The sequence below is a fragment of the Gossypium hirsutum genome, chromosome D01 (assembly GCF_007990345.1).
Source record: "Gossypium hirsutum isolate 1008001.06 chromosome D01, Gossypium_hirsutum_v2.1, whole genome shotgun sequence".
Lineage (NCBI taxonomy): Eukaryota > Viridiplantae > Streptophyta > Magnoliopsida > Malvales > Malvaceae > Gossypium > Gossypium hirsutum.
Genome location: NC_053437.1, coordinates 10254592 through 10275938, shown reverse-complemented (window position 1 = coordinate 10275938; position 21347 = coordinate 10254592). Strand labels below are relative to the sequence as shown.

The 21347-nt window shown below is 35.7% G+C and overlaps 1 protein-coding gene across 1 annotated transcript; it reads right to left on the bottom strand.

The window, feature by feature from the left end:
• Nucleotides 1-16662: 16662 nt before the first annotated feature.
• On the bottom strand, nt 16663-19333 carry LOC107933412 (uncharacterized). The gene is made up of 3 exons (XM_016865620.2): nt 18879-19333; nt 18417-18566; nt 16663-17346 (listed from the first exon to the last, which is right to left on the bottom strand). The coding sequence occupies exons 1-3, from the start codon at nt 18880-18882 to the stop codon at nt 17159-17161; spliced, it is 342 nt and encodes a 113-aa protein (XP_016721109.1). The 5' UTR covers nt 18883-19333; the 3' UTR covers nt 16663-17158.
• Nucleotides 19334-21347: the final 2014 nt, after the last annotated feature.

Below are 21347 nucleotides of genomic sequence, written 5' to 3'. Positions count from 1 at the left end.
AAACCCTAACCCCTAACCCTAAAACCCTAACCTAATTTAATTAAAAACTCTAAACTAATTAAATTAAAAACCCTAACCTAATTTAATTAAAAACTCTAAACTAATTAAATTAAAAACCCTAACCTAATTTAATTAAAAACCCTAACCTAATTTAATTAAAAACCCTAACCCTTAACCCTAAAACCCTAACCTAATTTAAATAAAAACCTTAACCTAATTAAATTAAAAACTCTAACCTAATTTAATTAAAAACCCTAACCCTTAACCCTAAAACCCTAACCTAATTTAATTAAAAACCTTAACCCTTAACCTTAAAACCCCTAACCCTTAACCTTAAAACCCTAACCTAATTTAATTAAAAACCCTAACCTAATTTAATTAAAAATCCTAACCCCGAACCCTAAAACCCTAACCTAATTTAATTAAAAACCCAAACCTAATTTAATTAAAAACCCAAACCTAATTTAATTAAAAACCCTAACCCCTTAACCCTAAAACTCTAACCTAATTTAATTAAAAACCCTAACTCCTAACCCAAAAACCCTAACCTAATTTAATTAAAAACCCTAACCTAATTAAATTAAAAACCCTAACCTAATTTACTTAAAAACCCTAACCTAATTTAATTAAAAACCCTAACCTAATTAAATTAAAAACCCTAACCCTTAACTTAAAAACCCTAACCCCCTTAACTTAAAAACTCTAACCCTTAACTTAAAAACCCTAAACCCTTAACTTAAAAACCATCACCCTTAACTTTAAAACCATAACTAAGTTAATTAAAAACCCTAAACTAAGTTAATAATTTTACTTTCACATAATGTTAGATTTGGAAAAATGTTTTTTTCCTGGTACTAACAATTAATAACCCTAACCTAATTTGATAATTTTACTAACCATTAATACAATTTATCAATTAATAATTTTACTTTCACATAATGTTAGATTTGAAAAAATGTTTTGACTGGTACTAACAATTAATAATTTTATATAATTTGAAATTTTTACTAACCATTAATACAATTTATCAATTAATAATTTCACAAACTTAATTTTTTTACAATTACATTCAACAATTGCAATTAGGGCATGATTGAATTGTATGGCTTGGATTCTTACACCATCCGCACAACTTCATTTGACTAGTTGTTTCTCGGATATCTATATTGTTACGTATTCTAGTCGAGCAAGGTCAACCCTTTGGTTTGCGACGTAATTCTCTATCCGGTAACAGCTTAAAAGGAGCAAGAGATACGGGCGGCCACTTACGTTCATCTGGGACCGGTGGCAAAACGTGTCTCCAGACGTTGTAAATGTTTTCTAATTTGTACACTTCGTCCACATAACTCATCGGATCCAGACAGAGATTCTGACTAACTACAATAACATGCGCGCATGCATAATGAAGTACATTAAACATCCCACAGTCAGAAGTCCTATTTCGCAAGTGTACACGATATTGCCCGCCAACAACACCTTGGTGCGGTCTGTCAAAATCTGTCACACGAAACCATAAATTGTCTCGATCGTGACACACTGCGTGCATAGTGTTTGCCCTCGCCTTGGCCTTGTTAATTTCTTGAACTACCTTACTGCACCATACATGGCCTCCCTACATCTGGCCTGCATAACTTGCTGGTCGTTTTAGAAATAGCGCCGCCAAACGAAAATATGTCTCTTGCACAACCGATGTTATCGGTAGATGGCGCGTTCCTTTAAGAACAGAATTTATGCATTCAACTAGGTTCGACGTCATATGGCCATATCGTAGGCCGCCGTCGTATGCTTGTGCCCACTGTTCGAAACGTATATTACAAAGGTAGTCCGCCCCTTCTCCGTTAATTGAATGTAAAATTGCCAACATTTCGAGAAAACGATCTTTATTTATTTCATACCCTGCCAATATAAGATCATAGCGAATAATTTATACCACTTCTACCAATAAAACTAATTCAAATTGACAAACAAAATAACACAGATATAGACTAAATACCCTTGTTGGTCACTTGTCGTCGTTCGCTCTTAGATGGATATTGCCTGTAGTAGTTCGAAGCAACGTGTCTTAGGCAATATCTATGATGTATGCGCTGCCATAAGCTTCCCTGTCGATCAAATGCAGCTAGTATACCGGCGCCCCGATCTGAAATAACACAGATATCAGGTTGGGGGCACACATGCCTCCTCAACCTAGAGAGAAAGAAATCTCAGTCATCAGACGACTCCCCCGGTGTTATTGCAAAAGCAATTGGAAGAATTCTCTCACCGCCATCCTGTGCCACTGCAAGCAATAGCCGATGAGTATACCTTCCGAACATGAATGTACCGTTAATTTGTACCAACGGCTTGCAGTATGGAAATGCGTCTCGGTATTGCTTAAAGCTCCAAAATAGGCATTTGAACACTTGGCATCCACGTAGCAATCAGCCGTTGTAGTACGCATATTTCGTTTCAAGGTCTATGATGGCACCTGGGACGTATCTCTCTAGCACCTGACACCACTGCTATATTTCATTATATAAGGCGTCCCACCCACTATGCATTTTCTCCAACGCCTTTTGCTTAGCTATCCAAGCCTTGCGGTAAGAGGGCGTGTACCCCATTTGGCTACGGATATTGGCAATTAACATCGGCACTGAAGTCCTGGAATCTGCTTTTACCGTGGGCAGTATCAAGCTAGCTAACATAGTTGAATCCATCTTGGGATGATCTTGTGAAACACCTATAAACCGAGTACATTAATTAATGCAACATTGCATAATAAAAGTATTATTCAGAAACCGTCAATACTATACCTGCAGCACATGTATGTGGACCTTTGTACTTTTTAATCTCCCACAACTCTGTCATTTTCCTTAACGATGCGTAGATTTTCCATAAACATCTGCCGTCTTGGACCGCACACTTCGCCTTAAACTTATCAGATTTGGATTTAACGACGTAGTAGTTAACGCCATTTTTGATGCTATGTTGTTTCAAAGCACCAATAAAACTATCCTTGTTGGTAAACTGATTACCAACTTCAAATTCACCGGAATCTACCCCCGAACTTGTACAATCACGCAACCAGTTTGGTAGATCTAGAAACTCTAACGCATCATTTGCGGATAGATCGACATTATGCATGTGGGCTGAAGGTGAGTATGCTCTGAATCATGGATTTTCTTCTTCATCTGAACTCCTTTCAGCATCTTCAGATTCTATTGGAATAGGCTCCAGTTCAAAAAATAAGCCAACTTCTGCACCATTTGGCCCAGGCTCTCGAGGTGGATCCACATCGGAGTCATATTCTAACCCACAATCATCTGCAACGTACGAGGTCCCCTCACCGGTTGACGTCGTAGGGAGTATGTCATCCCTTCTTCTGGACATTTGATAATGTCCCCAATTGGATGTAGATTGCCACCCACTAGAATTTGATACCGTTCCCCAGTACGTATTTCCAGCATCAAACATCGAGCCACCGACGTACATGTCCCATCCACCGATAGAGTGTCTTGTGGGGGTTGTGCATTCGACACCGCTACCGAACATGGGCTGTTTCGTATTTTGTAACCCGCTAACCGAGTGTCGACCAGGGGTCACGTATATATCTCGAACACCGGTCGTAAGTACATCAGTTGGCGATGTAAATTGTACATATAACTCAATATAAGGTGCATCACTAGCAAGATGAGTCTGCACCATTGCCTCCAAGCTACGTGCACCTTTTATGTCGAACGAGTCATATGTCATCGGATCAACAGAAGAACAAAATCGATACGTGATAGACAAAACTTTTATTGGCGTCGTTCCGAAAATTTTACGCCTAATTCTTTTACGAAGTTCTGTCAAATCTATGTTCTGGTTAAAAACCAGTTGCACCGTATTCTCCGACAAAAAAAACACCATTCTCGGTGTGGCAAACCTCACCATCGTAGTAAATAACAGCACTAATACGTTCACTCATATTTGAAACTCTAACATTCTTAGCCTCTCTAAATTGTTTCTGCAGTGACTTATGCATTTTGAGAACATTTTCTGCCTAATTTATAGCCTCAGCCCAAACATGCTACTGTAGCAAAAGCGCGCCCGATTTTTACAAATTCTTCTCAAATAGCATTCTGCTAGAAGCGATTTTATACTATTTACTCAGAAACGTCAAAAAAATTTATTTCTTACATGACCGACTGTAGCAAAAGCGCGTTCACGAGGGCGCGATTTTACAAATTCTTCTCAAATAGCATCCTGCTAGAAGCGATTTTATACTATGTGCTCAGAAACGTCAAAAAAATTATTTCTTCCATGACCTACTGTAGCAAAAGCGCGTCCACGAAGGCGCGATTTCACAAATTCTTCTCAAATAGCATCCTGTTAGAAGCGATTTTATACTATTTGATCAGAAACGTCAACTCGAAATTATTTCTTCTAAGACTTAAAAACCCTAAAAAGCCTGAACCCTAAGCCCTAAAAGCCAAAAAAACCTAACGTGGGAAAAACGGAAAAATCGCGTCCCCCGAAACGCGCTACGTGGCTCAGGAAATCACTACCACGTCAGCGCGAGTTGCTGACGTGGCAGCAAATCACGTCCTATAGGGCACGATTTGTTGCCATGTCAGCAACTTGCGTTGACGTAGCCGCGATTTCCTGACGCGTCCCTTGACATCACGCTGACGTGGATGCGATTTGCCAGAAAATAGACCATTCTGGTAAATAATTAAATAATGGGCCCATTTAGGTAATTTAAAAAAAAGGTTTTTTTTGGTAAAATGCCCAATATTTTATCATATATATATATTAAAATTACAAATTTCTAATTTCAAAATCACAAAATTTTATTGGCGCATGGTGTTTTGTGGCCAGCTGGTTTCATTTGTTTTATCGAGGTACTTTTTTACTTTTTCTTTTTAAATGAATGGTGGGCATTCTTGGCCATTTTACCAAAAAAAGCTTTTTTTAAAAAAATTTATCGAAATAGGCCACATTTTTAATTATTTACCGAAATGGGCCATTTTCCACGAAATCGTTGCCACGTAAGTGCGATGTCAGGGTACGTGACAGGTTATCGCGTCAGGGCACGATTTCCTTCCACGTCAACAGGTCGCGCAGACGTGGACACGATGACCTGTCATGTAGCGCGTTTCCGGGGACGCGATTTTGACGTTAATTTTATGTTTGAGTTTTCTAGGTTTTAGGGTTTAGGGTGCAGGCTTTTTAGGATTTAGGGGTCCCGAGAAAAATTATTTCGAGTTGACGTTTCTGGTCAAATAGTATAAAATCGCTTCTACTAGGATGCTATCAGAGAAGAAATTGTGAAATCGTGCCCTCGTGGACGCGATTTCTCTACAGTTGGTCATGTAAGAAATAATTTTTTTGACGTTTTCTGAGCAAATAGTATAAAATCGCTGATACCAGGATGCTATATGAGAAGAAATTGTGAAATTGCGCCCTCGTGGACGCGATTTCCCTACAGTTGGTCATGTAGGAAATAATTATTTTTTGACGTTTCTGAGCAAATAGTGTCAAATCGCGCCCTCGTGGACGCGATTTTGCTACAGTAGCAAGTTTGGGCTGAGGCTATAAATTAGGTAGAAAATGTTCTTAGAATGCATAAGTCATAGCAGAAACATTTTAAAGAGGCTAAGAAAGTTAGAGTTTCAAAATGAGTGAACGTATTAGTGCTGTTATTTACTACGATGGTGAGGTTTGCCACACCGAGAATGGTGTTGTTTTTTTGTCGGAGAATACGGTGCGACTGTCATTTAGCCAAAACATAGATTTGACAGAACTTCGTAAAATAATTAGGCGTAAAATCTTCGAAACGACGTCAATGAAAGTTCTGTCAATCACGTATCGATTTTGTTCTTCTGTTGATCCGGTGACATATGACTCATTCGACATAAAAGGTGCTCGTAGCTTAGAGGCAATGGTGCAAACTCATCTTGCTAGCGGGGCAACTTATATTGAGTTATATGTACAATTTACGTCACCAACTGATGTACTTCCGTCTAGTGTTCGAGATGTGTACACGACCCCTGGCCGACACTCAGTTAGCGGGTTACAAAATACGGAACAACCCATATTCGATAGCGGTGTCGAATACACATCCCCACCAAGACACTCTGTCGGTGGATGGGACATGTTCGTCGGTGGCTCGACGTTTGACGCTGGAAATACGAGCTGGGGAACTGCATCAAGTTCTAGTGGATGGCAATCTACATCCAATTGGAGACGTTATCAAATGCCCAGAAGAAGGGATGACGTACTACCTACGATATCAACCGGTGAGGGGACGTCGTACACTGCAGACGATTGTGGGTTAGAAGATGAGTCCGATGTGGATCCACCTCGAGAGCCCGGGCCGGATGGTGCAGAGGTAGGATTATTTTCTGAACGAGAGCCTATTCCAACAGAAAGTGAATATGGTGATAGGAGTTCAGATGATGAAGAAAATCCACGATTTAGAGCATACTCACCTCCAGCCCACATGCATAATGTCGATCTGTCAGCAGATGATGCGTTAGATTTTCCAGATCTACCACACCGGTTGCGCGATTGTACAAGTTCGGGGGTAGATCTCGATGAACTTGAAGTTGGTAATCAGTTTACCAATAAGGATAGTTTTATTGGTGCTTTGAAACAGCATAGCATCAAAAACGGCGTTAATTACCACGTCGTTAAATCAAAATCTGATAAGTTTGAGGCGAAGTGTACGGTGCAAGACGGCACATGTTCATGGAAAATCGTCGCCTCGTTAAGGAAGAGGACAGGGTTGTGGGAGATCAAAAAGTACAAAGGTCCACATACATGTGCTGCAGGTACAGTGTTGAATGTGTCTGAATAATATTTTTATTTTCCAATGTTGCATTATTTAATGTACTCCCTCCCTCTGTAGGTGTTTCAGAAGGTCATCCGAAAAATGGATTTAGCTATGTTGGCTAGCTTGATACTGCCAACGATAAAAGCAGATCCTAGGACTTCAGTGCCGGTGATAATTGCCAATATCCGTAGCCAAATGGGGTACACGCCCTCTTACCGTAAGGCATGGATAGCTAAGCAAAAAGTATTGGAGAAGATGCATAGTGGGTGGGACGCCTCATATAATGAAATATGGCAATGGTGTCAGGTGCTAGAGAGATACGTCCCAGGTGCCATCACAGACCTTGAAACGGAACATGCGTACTACAACGGCCGATTGCTACGTGGATGCCAAGTGTTCAAACGCCTATTTTGGACCTTTAAGCAATACCAAGACGCATTTCCATACTGCAAGCCGTTGGTACAAATTGACGGTACCTTCATGTTCGGTAGGTACACTCATCGGCTATTGGTTGCAGTGGCACAGGACGACGGTGGGAGAATTCTTCCAATTGCATTTGCAATAACACTGGGAGAGTCGTCTGATGACTGGGATTTCTTTCTCTCTAGGTTAAGGAGGCATGTGTGCCCCCAACCTGATATCTGTGTTATTTCAGATCGGGGCGCCGGTATACTAGCTGCATTTGATCGAGAGGAAAGCTTGTGGTAGTGTACAAACCATAGATATTGCCTGAGACATGTTGCTTCGAACTACTACAGGCAATATCCATCTAAGACCGAACGACGACAAGTGACCAACATGGGTATTTACTATATAACTGTATTATTTCATTTGTCATTTTGAATTAGTTTTATTGGTAGAAGTGGTATAAAATATTCACTATGTTCTTATATTGGTAGGGTATGAAATGAATAAAGATCGTTTTCACGAGATGTTGGAAATCTTACGATCCCAAAATGGAGAAGGGGCGGACTACCTTTGCAACATACGTTTCGAACAGTGGGCACAAGCATACGATGGAGGCCTACGATATGGCCAATGACGTCAACCTGGCAGAATGCATAAATTCTGTTCTTAAATAAACGCACCATCTACCGATAACAGCGGTTGTGCGAGAGACATATTTCCGTTTGGCAGTGCTATTTCCAAAGCGAGCGGCAACTTATGCAGGCCAGATGCAGGGTGGGCATGTATGGTGCAGTAAGGTAGTTCAAGAAATTAACAAGGCGAACGTGGGGGCAAACATCATGCACGCAGTGTGTCATGATCGAGACAATTTATGGTTTCGCGTGACGGAGTTTGACAGACCGCACAAAGGTGTTGTTGGCGGGCAATATCGTGTACACTTGCGGAACAGGACTTGTGACTGTGGGAAGTTCGATGCACTTCGTTATCCATGCGCTCATGCTATTGCAGCCTGTCAGAAATTTCGTCTAGATCCGCTGAGTTATGTGGACGAAGTGTACAAATTAGAAAACATGTACCACGTATGGAGACACGTTTTCCCACCGGTCCCAGATGAACGTAAGTGGCCGCCCGTATCTCTTGCTCCTTTTAAGCTGTTACTGGATAGAGAATTGCGTCGCAAGCCGAAGGGTCACCCTTGCTCCACTAGAATACGGAACAATATGGATATCCAAGAAAGAACAAATCAACAGAATTTGTGCGGTTGGTGTAGGAACCCAGGCCATACAAGTCGATCATGCCCTAATCGCAATAGTTGAATGTAATTTTAGATGCAATTACATTTTATTCAATTACTATTTGATAATTGTATTAATTGTTAGTAAAATTATCAAATTACTACAATTTCTTAAATGTTAGTACCAGTCAAAACATTTTACGAAATCCAACATAACTTGTAAAACTGTGTAAAATTATTATGCCCAAAAACTTTTATTAATGGTTAGGGTTTTTAATTAAAATGGGTTAGGGTTTTTAATTAAAATGGGTTAGGGTTAGGGTTTTTAATTAAATTAAATTAGGTTAGGGTTTTAATTAAAATGGGTTAGGGTTAAGGTTTTTAATTAAATTAAATTAGGTTAGGGTTTTTAATTAAATTAGGTTAGGGTTTTTAATTAAAATGGGTTAGGGTTAGGGTTTTAATTAAATTAGGTTAGGGTTTAAGGTTTAGGGCAAATTAAGGTTAGGGTTTAGGATTCTTAAATTAAATTAAATTAGGGTTAAGGTTTTTAATTAAAATAGGTTAGGGTTAGGGTTTTTAATTAAATTAAATTAGTTTAGGGTTTTAAATTAAATTAAATTATGTTAGGGTTTTTAATTAAAATGGGTTAGGGTTAGGGTTTTTAATTAAATTAAATTAGGTTAGGGTTTTTAATTAAATTAGTTTAGGGTTTTTAATTAAAAAGGGTTAGGGTTAGGGTTTTTAATTAAATCAAATTAGGTTAGGGTTTTTAATTAAATTAAATTAGGTTAGGGTTTTTAATTAAATTAAATTAGGTTAGGGTTTTTAATTAAAATGGGTTAGGGTTAGATTTTTTAATTAAATTAAATTAGGTTAGGGTTTAGGGCAAATTAGGGTTAGGGTTTAGGGTTCTTAAATTAAATTAAATTAGGGTTAGGGTTTTTAATTAAAATGGGTTAGGGTTAGGGTTTTTAATTAAATTAAATTAGGTAAGGGTTTTTAATTAAATTAAATTAGGTTAGGGTTTTTAATTAAAATGGGTTAGGGTTAGGGTTTTTAATTAAATTAAATTAGGTTAGGGTTTTTAATTAAATTAGTTTAGGGTTTTTAATTAAAATGGGTTAGAGTGGGTTTTTAATTAAATTAGGTTAGGGTTTAGGGTTTAAGGTTTAGGGTAAATTAGGGTTAGGGTTTAGGGTTCTTAAATTAAATTAAATTAGGGTTAGGGTTTTTAATTAAAATTGGTTAGGGTTAGGGTCTTAAATTAAATTAAATTAGGGTTAGGGATTTTAATTAAAATGAGTTAGGGTTAAGGTTTTTAATTAAATTAAATTAGGTTTAGGGTTTAAGGTTTAGGGTAAATTAGGGTTAGGGTTTAGGGCTCTTAAATTAAATTAAATTAGGGTTAGGGTTTTTAATTAAATTAAATTAGGTTAGGGTTTTTAATTAAATTAAATTAGGTTAGGGTTTTAATTAAAATGGGTTAGGTTCAGGGTTTTTAATTAAATTAAATTAGGTTAGAGTTTTTAATTAAATTAATTTAGGGTTTTTAATACAAATGGGTTAGGGTTTAGGGTTTAGGGTTTTAGATTAGGTTAGGATTTTTAATTAAATTAAATTAGGTTTGGATTTTTAAACAAATTATATCAAAATAACTTGGAAAAATTTCTATGTGTATTACATCGTCATAAACTTGTATTTCATTACATGAAATGATAAATTTTAATACGGTAATCAATGTCTATGACCGGGGGATTCGGTTCCACATGGCGGTCGTCGACGGTTACGCGCTGGATTCCTCCTTCCTCTAGCTTCCGGCGGCGGTTGTTCTTCCTCCGGTGGTGATTGTTGTTCTTCCGGTTCGGCATCTGGTTGTCGGACTTGGGACGATGATCCACCTTCAAAGAATAGTGTATGTGGAGGTGTTTGCATCATGAACGGCGAAGGTGTTTGCATCATGAACGGCGACGGAGTTTGAAAGCCATGCATTGCTGGCGATTGGTAAAAAGGAGAACTCCCCGACGGCCCCCTTGCGACCCCTCCTGCGCCGCTGGCCTAGTTATCGGTGGTCCGCTCGGCATTACAGGAAATGGAGCTGATTCGGACATTTGGCTCCAACCTGCCATATGATTTGGAAAAGGATACATGTACGGGTTAGGGTACATATAAGGGTTAGGAAACATACCTGGCATCATAGGGAAAGGCGAATGCGTTGGTATCATCTGTTGAATTGCTGCGTCAGGTGACTGCGTCGGTGCTCTCGTTGGGGACAGTGATTGCATGGTCGCTGATGATGTACCCGGTGAATGTATGGGCCTCGTTGAGGGGCTGCCCTCGTAGTCTTGTCCCCTTGGATTTAGAGGCCCGCTCCTTTCCCTTCCGACACGTATTTGCCGCTGCCTCTCCTCTGGTGTAAGTAAATACGGCTTTCCATGGATCCTAAACCATGACATGTATTCTGGAATGCACGCTAACTCGGGAACGATGATTTGTTCTCGAGTAGGTAGATATTCATGCCAATTTTCCCACATTTCTGTGTACTCTGACCAATATCTAGTCCAATCCGTACCTAATAGCCGAAGGTCGATTTTGTGGTGCTTGTCAAACACCTCAGGGTCCGCAGGGATCGGTTGTCTACATCCAAATTGTCGTAGAACTCTGTCTGTCTGGTGGGGCTCCACGGTTGCATAGTTGATCAACACCACTTTCACGTGCCAAGCGTTCGGGTTTTGTAAAAACTCTTCTGGGATTATTGCCCGGACTGCCGGATCCTCGTATGGTGTCCATTGAAACCACATGAACATGATAGAAATATTACTTATATACATAATACTAAATACTAAATACTAAATACTAAACATCAATCCACTAGCGAATGTATGGAAATATCTATTTGCAATAATACTTACTTCTGCTTCCTACCGTTGATCTAATAGAAGCCGTATATCTTCAAGTTCAGACGGTAATCCACGATAACTTGCCGGATGGTTCCACCTAATTAAATAAATTTTTAGCATACTTTTATTCTTACAAAATTTACATAACAATTTCAAAATGTAATATAAAATTTACCTCGTTACGAGTGGGAATGTATATGGGCGGTTCACTCGAGAACGTAGAAATAGAAAGCGAAACCGTGCCCATGATTGCAGTAGCGACAGACAACCTCCGATTTTTGCTCTCTTCGGTTTGGTCGCACCGCACATCTCCCAATATAATGTTGCCAAGACGGCAGACCCCCAACTTAATTCACCGGCTGGTCTAAAATCAACGAGTTTTAGCAGCCACCTTAGATGTACATGGCTCCGTGACGTGTGGGCCATCAGATAGCCTCCAATTATTTGAAGAATGTATGATCGAGCATATCGGATTCTTTCAATTTCGGTTGAATCTGCATTCAGATCGGGGAAGGTGGCACATAACCAGTCCATCTCTACCTTACCTCCTTCCATTTTATCCGGAAAAGCGCCCAAAAGCTCGTAGCACACCGCCTCCCAATTGCTAGATTGGGTAGATCCGGTGACTGGGTGCCCGTCCACCGGCAATCCCAAATGCAGATGGACATCTTCTAGAGTGATAGTGCACTCTCCACATGGAAGATGAAATGTGTGCGTCTCGGGTCTCCACCTCTCGATTAACGCACTGATCAGTTTCGGCTCCAACTTGCATCCCCGGCCTACCGTCGCCACGTGCCAAAATCCCGCTTCCCGCAGGTAGTTCTCTACTAACGGTGATGGAGGACCATGCATATTCCGAATATTGCATTCCAATACCCGATCTTTAGACTTTTATAACAAAAAATAAATTAATAATTATCTAAAAATACATAAATAAAAATATCTTAAATAAAATTTTAAATTTAATACTTACCATTTTCATTTGCTCCACCGATATGTGATTCCTATCAAGACGAATCAATGATCCGGCCATTGTTGAAAATTTTAAAAATTTTAAAATTATTTTTAAAAATAAAAATATTTAAAATTTTCTTAAAAAATGAAATTGAATGGAAAAAGAAATTTAATATGGATTTGAGAGATTTTTTGAAGGAAATTGAGAGGATTTTGGAAGGAATTTGAGAGTTTAAGAGAATTTTGGAAGGAAATTGAGAGAATATTTGTTTGTGAAAAAATAAGGGGTAGGGGGGTTTTATAGTAAAAAAAAGTGACCGTTGGGGGGGGAACGGTCAAATTTTTTACCGTTGGGGCACTGTTCACGCGCGCGTGTCATCGCGTCCACATCAGCAGGTGGCGCTGACGTGGACGCGATGACCTGTCACGTACCCTGACATCGCGCTTACGTGGCAGCGATTTCGTGGAAATGACCCATTCCGGTAAATAATTAAAAATGTGGTCCATTTCGAAAAATTTAAAAAAAAGGACTTTTTTGGTAAAATGGCCGGCATTCTTTTAAAAAAATTGAAATAAATTTTTAAAAATAAAATATTTATTTTGAATATAGATATTATAAAGTAAAAATATAAATGATGTTAAAGTTTATTAATATTATGAAATATAAATTTTAAAATTTTTTAAGCAATTAGTATGAATTGTTTGCAATATTTAATTTAAATATATAAATTATATTTTAAATATTAAAAAAATTATTACAATTTCAAATATATAATATCATATATTTGAAATAAATTTCAATAAAAATAACTGTATACATAATATAAATATTAAGTAACATTCGTTAGATTATAAATGAGGGTTAAAAATGTTATTTAATTCCAAAATATTTTTTCCTAAATGCAAAGACAAGAAATTTTAACTTGTATTTAAGTTCCAACTTATTTTTCAAAAACACTTTTAATTTTAAAATTAACTTTTTATGACTTATTATAGACTTTTTTTATTAAAATAATATTAAAAAAATTAATTATTAATTAAAAATAGGATAAAGAATAAATTAATTATGAAAATTAAGTATTTGCTACAATAATTTCGGGAGCCGCCTGACACATTGGTGGCATAAGTGAATTTTTAAAAAATTTGATAGAAAAAGTAGTAGAAAATGTGAAAAAAATATTTTTTAATTGGTGCCGGCGACACCCTTTGATGAAAAAAAACGGTTGTTTAAGAATTAAAAATGCAAAGAAAATATATTAAACATAGGGAAAACACATTAAGGCATTAAATGAATAAAAAAACCAGTAAGGCATTAAAAGTAGGTAAAAAGTTATCATCTAGTGTTGGAACAAAAAACTAGTTGTTTTTCACTTTTTTAATTTTTTTTTGCTATCAGAATTATTTTTAAAATCCACCGGTGTTGTCAATGTATCAGGCAACATCATAATTTTTTTTTCACTTTTTCAGTTTATTTTATTTTTTTTTCAAATTTTTTTTAAAAGTTCGCCGCCAATGTGTCAGGCAATAACAAACACTCTATTTTTTAATTAATTTGTTCATCACCCTATTTTTATTATTAATTATTTTTTAATATTATTTTTATCAAAACGCCCTTATTATACCAAAATGGCTCCAAAAAGCATTTTTGAAATGCAATAAAGAATATATTATTGAGCTGCTAAAATTAAATGATCAAAACAAAAAAAAAATCATGCATTTACATCTCAGTTTAGACTTTGGATTATTTTGACAAAATCTCTTCTCTAATTTAATCGTTGTCATTGTCTTACTCAAATTTTAAGGTGAGTTTGAATGAGCGATTGAGTGCGGTGCGATGCATTTAGTTTACTTTTTGTCTCACGTTACAGTATCGCTACAATATTTAATCTCACCGCCACCGCAATTTTTACACTAACCGCAGCTAAACGCACCAATCATCCAGACCCTCCCTTAATCTCATTTTCTTCCTCCATGTTGTCTTTGAAATCCACATAGTTTAAGAGAAAAAAAAACTAATCTTTCTCTCTCCTCTAATTTTTTTTTATTTGATTTACTTGCTGTTGAAATGAAAATAGAAGTAATAACGCATTAAATCACACATAAACTTCTTGCCTCCAAACAATTACGGCCTAACTTTTATTCTTTAATTAGAGAAATTAATTGTTAACTAGAAACATATATTACTAATATTTTGGAAAATGATTGGTTTCAGTTTTGCAAAAAAAAAAATTCAATTGTAAAATAATCATAATTAAAACATTATCATAAATAAAATGTTAATTTTGAGAAAGATTTCGATCAATTTAATAAAAAATAAAACATAAATTACATTTTTAAAAAAATTGTTTCCTATGTCTCATGTACTTAAGTATCGTTAAATTATGTGACCTTAATGACTTGGACTTTTTGGGATAGTGGTTCACTTGAGAGAGAGGACGGATATCGAAAAATAATGTGTGAGAATGTCTATATCGTGAGGTGGGAAATTCGGCTTGGAGGGAGCTCTTTCCAGGTTATACTATTAAACATCTTCTTCATACCGTTTCTAATCACTGCCTCGTATTGACTGATACTATAAGCAATGAAAGAGGCCAGCTGGTAAGGAAACACTCCCAATTCCATTTTAATGTGAACTAGGTACTTGAAGAAACATGTGGGACGCAAATTAAAATTTTTTGGGAGTCATCGAGGATGGATATGCTGACAAAATTGGAAGAATTAAGAACTAAGTTAAGTAGTTGGGTGAAAGCGAATCAAACAGATCGAAAATAAAGATTCTCTGAATTGAGTGCCTAGTTGGAAGAAGTGAGTTTTGTTGATCTTGATTAGGACAATCTAGTTGAGCTAACCGAGATTAAGCTTGCGTTGAACATAGAAATAGATAAAGAAGAATTGTTCTGAGAGCAATGAGCAAGAGCAAGCTGGCTCAGATTTGGAGATCGAAATACGTCCTATTTTCATCAGTTTGCATGCTATCGCAAGAGAAAGAATACTATTAGGGGGCCGAGGGACAAGACTGGAGTATGGGTAACAGGGGAAAAGGAAATGGCTGTAATTGCGGCAATTTATTTCAAAGAATTATTCACGACTTCAACAGTAAGGAACTGCGAACATTTATTGTTGGGAATACAACCTTGCTTCTTAGAGGGTATGAACGAAGAGCTATCAGCTGAGTTTAGGAAAGATGAAGTGTTGGTCGCAATTAAAAGTATGGCTCCACTAAAAGCGTCAGGTACGGATGGTTTTCCAACTGTATTTTTCAGAAGTATTGGCATATTATAGGCAGGGAAATATATAATGCCCCGAATTTATTAAATTTTGGTGGTTTAAATATATTAAGGGCACGTTTGGTTCGCTGTATTGGATTAGAGGTGTAATGGAATAGAGGTGTAATAGCAAATCAACTGTTTGGTTGAATGTAATGGAATAGAGGCGTAATAGTAATCTTGTGTTTGGTTGAATGGAATAGAGGTGTAATAGCATAATAGAAAAAACTAAAATGACTAGAATACCTTTAGCATAAATTTGTTTTGGTAAATGATTATTGTTATTGTTATTTAAATTTTAATAAGATTATTATTATCAATAATAAATAATTTAATCATATTTAAACATAATTATTATTAAATATATTTTAATTAAAATATATAATTTAATAAAATTCTTAATAATTAGCAGAAATTTGTTTTGGTAAATTATTATTGTTATTGTTATTTAAATTTTAATAAGATTATTAATATCAATAATAAATAATTTAATCATATTTAAACATAATTATTATTAAATATATTATAATTAAAATATATAATTTAATAAAATTCCTAATAATTAATATTCTTATATGAATTTACTCAAATCATAATATAAGATACTATAAAAGATAATTTAACATAATTATTATTAAATATATTTTAATTAAAATATATAATTTAATAAAATTCTTAATAATCAATATTCTTATATGAATTTACTAAAATCATAATATATGATACTATAAAATATAATTTCTTGTCAAAATGTATGTTGGAAAGACATTCAAATCAACACTATTTGATGGGGATTAACTCACATGGATGATGTCGACTTGGTATGTATTTTATATAGAATACCAACTAACATGTTGGAAATAATTGACAAATAAAACATACAGTATTCTTTCTTTTCTTTTCTTTTTCTGTCAATTCCTTGGAGTATTATATAATGGTTAGTCTTAATCCTGTCTCAATCATTAACTTATTCTGTCTAAATAACTTCTCATTTGAGTCGTCATTACTTCATAACTGAGTCGTGGTTTGGTCATCGTTGTTGGACTTTGAGAGTCGGAATTTGAACCAAAATTAAAATTAAGATTTTGCCAAACTGTGAACTCGTAGCACTAATTTGTATCCATAAATTATATCAAATTCATATAGTCTTGAAAGTCTATCTACAGTGGTTTTCTGGAAGCTTGGCAATTGATGAACATAAACAAAGTAGTTAACAAAGCATAATAATAACAAAGTGGCCTCTTTTCTTAGCTTATTGAAGTTCGGCCTTCACCTCGGGTACTTACTACCTTAGGTTGCTTCAAATCATCACCCTTCAACACCGGTAAACCATTGCTGCAATAAAATTTCATTATCTATCATATGAAAAGTATTTCATTGATTTATATTGGACACCATCTTGTAAAGGTGACTGTATGAACCAGCAAAGCTAAACTCCGGCTTCAACTTGTATCAAAGACAGTGATTCGAATCTACTTACATGCAGAAAAAACAAAAGACACTAACAAGGCAGCCAATGAAACTCATTACACTATTGCACTTCAAACCAATGAGACTTAAATTAACAGCAAGTCAAGCAAAATGCTGAGCTTAAGCTTCATCAATGGAAGAAAGGAATACAGCTACAAAAACATGGCTGCTTCCATTGACAAATTCCAACTACAAGAAGTTTCAGACCAAAATAATGAACTGAAACAAGACAACGGGACATGAACGAATGACTCTTAACTTCATCATTGGTTAAGCCATCTACTTGCATAAGTTCCCTAATCTGCTTTGGAGTAGCCACTGCAAAAAAATTTCAAATATTTTTGACTCAGAAACTTTAAACTAAAAGGACCAATGAATGAATTGTCACAGAACAATACAATCCTATGATCTCAATTCCCAACAGATCTATGGAATCCCAGTTTCGAATATATTATCATCTATGGTCTCAAACAAAACTAGTTATACATGTATAATTCAAACACATATTGAAAAACATTTGTTGGACTCTAATCTATATTTTCCATCAGATCAAGTGTAAATCCAGTCTTCCCATTGACCAAACTTCTTAATTCTAATCTAGCAGGATAATAAACAATCCAATAACAGCAAAATCAAATTCGAAACCAGCTAAGTATATGTCTAACTCTCATTCTGGAAATCATGATGTGTGATTACATTACAATAACTAATAGCAATAAGCAAATAACCATTTGATGATTGCTCACTAATAGCATCTAGATATCAAATTATCAATGTAAACGAAGAATCAGTAAACTTAAACAGACGGGACTGGTGAAAACTTAAACAGACGGGACTGGTGAAATATAAATGAAAACAATGTCCAATGGGTTCTTTTCTAAAAAGTGAAAACAGATGATACATGATATCTGGTAGTTTGAATCATTTTACAGAAAACTTAAAATTGAAATCAATTATGGAATGTGTTACATTCAAAATAACAATAAAAAAATATGGATATAACACTAGCTACAAAAGTAATTTAACAATATCATGTGGTAACAAGTTCACCTGAAAGTGAGATATGAAAGATATGCCCAAATGAAATCATTTATGGCATGAGTTACATTCAAAATAACAATAACAAAAGATGGATATAACACTAACTACAAAAGTAATTTAACAATGTCATGTAGTAACAAGTTCACATGAAAGTGCAATATGAAAGACATGCCATTTTCTGAAAACTGACATGACCAGGCTTCAAGCTTATCATACTCTCATTTGTATCCCACATATTTCTAGTACAATATCATTAAACATAATGCAAAGTAAATACACAAAGCAGCTTACCATGAACTGGGAAAGGAAAGTATAAAGCAGAAAGTCACAAAGATAACAAGGCATACCGCTGCTTTGCGGTCCCATGATGGAAACCACGGCATATGACAGACCGCATTCATGAAGTTTCACTTCCTTGATAAAACTTTCGATTCCAGTATCATTGAATGAACCATCTCCATCAATAAGTTGAACTGAACAACATTCATCGCTTGTCGCTGAGAAATCAAATGTTCATAGCATGTCAAGGTAAAGCGAGAAAGCATCCATAATGCACAGAACTAAACCTCATCGCACCCTAAATAATAATAAGAAAAAGAAGAAAAAAACCAACAAAATTATTAAGGCGGCGCTGCTTGCTCAGCCGCTTTCTTTTGCCATTACTTTACAGAAATTAAACAAATAAACCGCAAAACTAATTGAGTAATGAAAGGAAGAAACGAATCACTGAATAAGCTATAAATAGTGAGGAACAAAAATGCAAAAAGAGAAAAAAAAATAGATTAGGAAGAAACGATTTGAGGGTTTACCCATTGAATCTTATTTGAAATTGAAAGCTCGGAAGATGATGAGATCGACTCCGATGAAAGACAGATAAGAGAAATAGAAAAACAAAGATAGATTTTGCTGATTTCAATTTTATAGAAATAAAATTTGCAACATAAACATCTAAAGCAACAATTTTGCACCAGTTAACACTCTGCCATGAATTGATACCGAAAACGAGTGTTGAATTACAGATATAAAACTACAGGAGAGAAAAATTAAAACAGAGAAAGCCGAAGACAATGTTGAAGCAAAGATTTTATGAAAGCAGAAGAAATGAGGACAGATCTGCAATACCGATGGAAGAAGAAGCAGAAATCTATGAGGGCAGAAAAAGGAAACGAAAATAAGAAATGGGTAAGGATTCTCTAATTGGCGCTAGATGGGGGAATATCTATTACGGGATCGGGTGTATTAGAGAAGGAACTGATTTGGGACGTAATGGTAATACAATCAACCAAACAACGTATTAAAGAGGGATTAGTGGGGCCCACCGATTAGGGGTGTATTGGCAACCAAACATGTTGTAAGTAATTTGTTATGGTGTGTTGGTTAAGTGCTTTGGGGTTGTTTGCATTGGTTTTGGGTTCGAGTCTCTATGTGTGTATTGTAGGAATTCTTTTTGTTTCTTGCCATGTGATAGAAGTAGCTAATTTTATCTTATTTGGAATTAAAAAAATTAAAACAACCTATCCCTAAATTTTCTCTCACGCCCAACCGTCCACCCTCTTACTTCCATGTTTCTTTTTTGTTCTTTGTTTTTCTCTATTTTCTTTTGCACTATTTTCTACTTTCTTTTCTTTTCAGTTGAATTCTTCTTCTTTGCTTGTCTTCCATCGTTTTCGCTTGTTGCCATTGCATCTTCTTTTGTGTTCGTTTCGGCAATCGTCTCTAATAATTTTAATCGGGGTGTAAGTTCAGTTGAATTACTTTATGCTATGTTGTTTTTCTTTTTGTTTTGTTTCTTGATTAATTTAGGGATTGCGTTAATGGTGAATCTTCATTCTTAGTGGTGTAATGTCCTTGTACTTTGGTTAGGTGAAGGGTTCGAGAATCAAATTCCTCCAATAAAGTAGTCTCGTTTCGGACACTATTCTTCGAGTGGTAAGAACTTGATTTTGGTTTTGGGGATTGCAATTTTGACAAATATATGCTATTTTGGATAGATATTTTGATGGTTAATTAGTATAATTTACTAAACAAATATAGGTTTCATGAGTTCCAGACGTGTGGTTTGTTATATCACCAATCAGGTGTATGAAATTAACTTGAAAACTCATTCAAAACTCGATAAAATAGCGAAAAGTGGGCTGTTTTTGAAACTGCCCAGCGCCACATGGTCATGTGCCAGGCTGTGTGGCAGATCGTATGCACTATACAACCGTGTGGTTGGCTGTGTGCCAGGTAGTGTGGACCACACGGATTGGCTTTTTGGGCTATGTGGGCCTTTTGGGCTAATTTTGAGGCTCAATTAAGGGACTCAAAAATTAGGTCCGTGGGCATTATGTAGGCCCAGGAAAGTGTAAGTTTTAGTATACAAACATGGGTATGTGTAGGAAGCATGTTAAGTAAGTTTTGATAAGTATAATAATGTGATATGATATGCTCTATAAGTATGTACGTTAACTATGCATGCTATATGATTTGTGAGTTACATACTTATGTTACTATGTTTGTATATATGCATTGGGGTAAGTTATGGTTTGATGGAGGAAGTGTGATATGACAGTTATTACAACAATTATGTTGGCTAGACCGCAAATTTTTATCTGGCAGCTCAGCTCCATATTTTTTAGTGGCATACCACCACATATTGGCGTGATTGGATGGATGGAGATGATGTGTAGTGAATAGGGGTAGGATAAGATATGATACGATATGATATGAGATATGACATGATATGAAATATGATATGATATGTTATAAGATATGCCCCATTACAAAATCTGATATGTCATGATACATTCTGACATATACTGCAATATGTGGGCCATATCACATACTGGGCGTAAAGCTCACGCGTTTATTTGTTTTGTTTCAGGTGATCCTCAGACTTAGGATTGGACGATAACTCTGAAGCTCGAATTTCACACTTTTGGTTTAAGTATGCATTGGAATTTCTTTTGTTTATATGGACTTTTCAGACTTTTAAACATTTTAAATTTGTTTGGAACGTTAAAAATTATTTTTATATTCATTTTGTAAAAGTTTAAACTTCTATCGATACTTAAATCAAGAAAACTAAAAATAAACTACAAATATAAGATCGATTTGCTATAATGTTTTCCGCTACCAAGTTGTATTGAAATTTCGCTAAGATGTTTTTTCTCACAAACAAAATAAGTAAATTGTATATGTTTTAGTAAAGTTAACAAATGTGGTTTTCTTCAACGTACTCACGGTTTAAAAAAAAGGGTACGTCTTTAACGGGTTAATCAAACTTGTTTTCTTTT

Excerpts from the sequence above, each read along its gene's own strand:
- LOC107933412 (XM_016865620.2), bottom strand. Across the intron at positions 17,347-18,416 it reads CATGGGACCGCAAAGCAGCG|TGGCTACTCCAAAGCAGATT; the intron begins GTATGCCTTGTT and ends ATTTTTTTGCAG.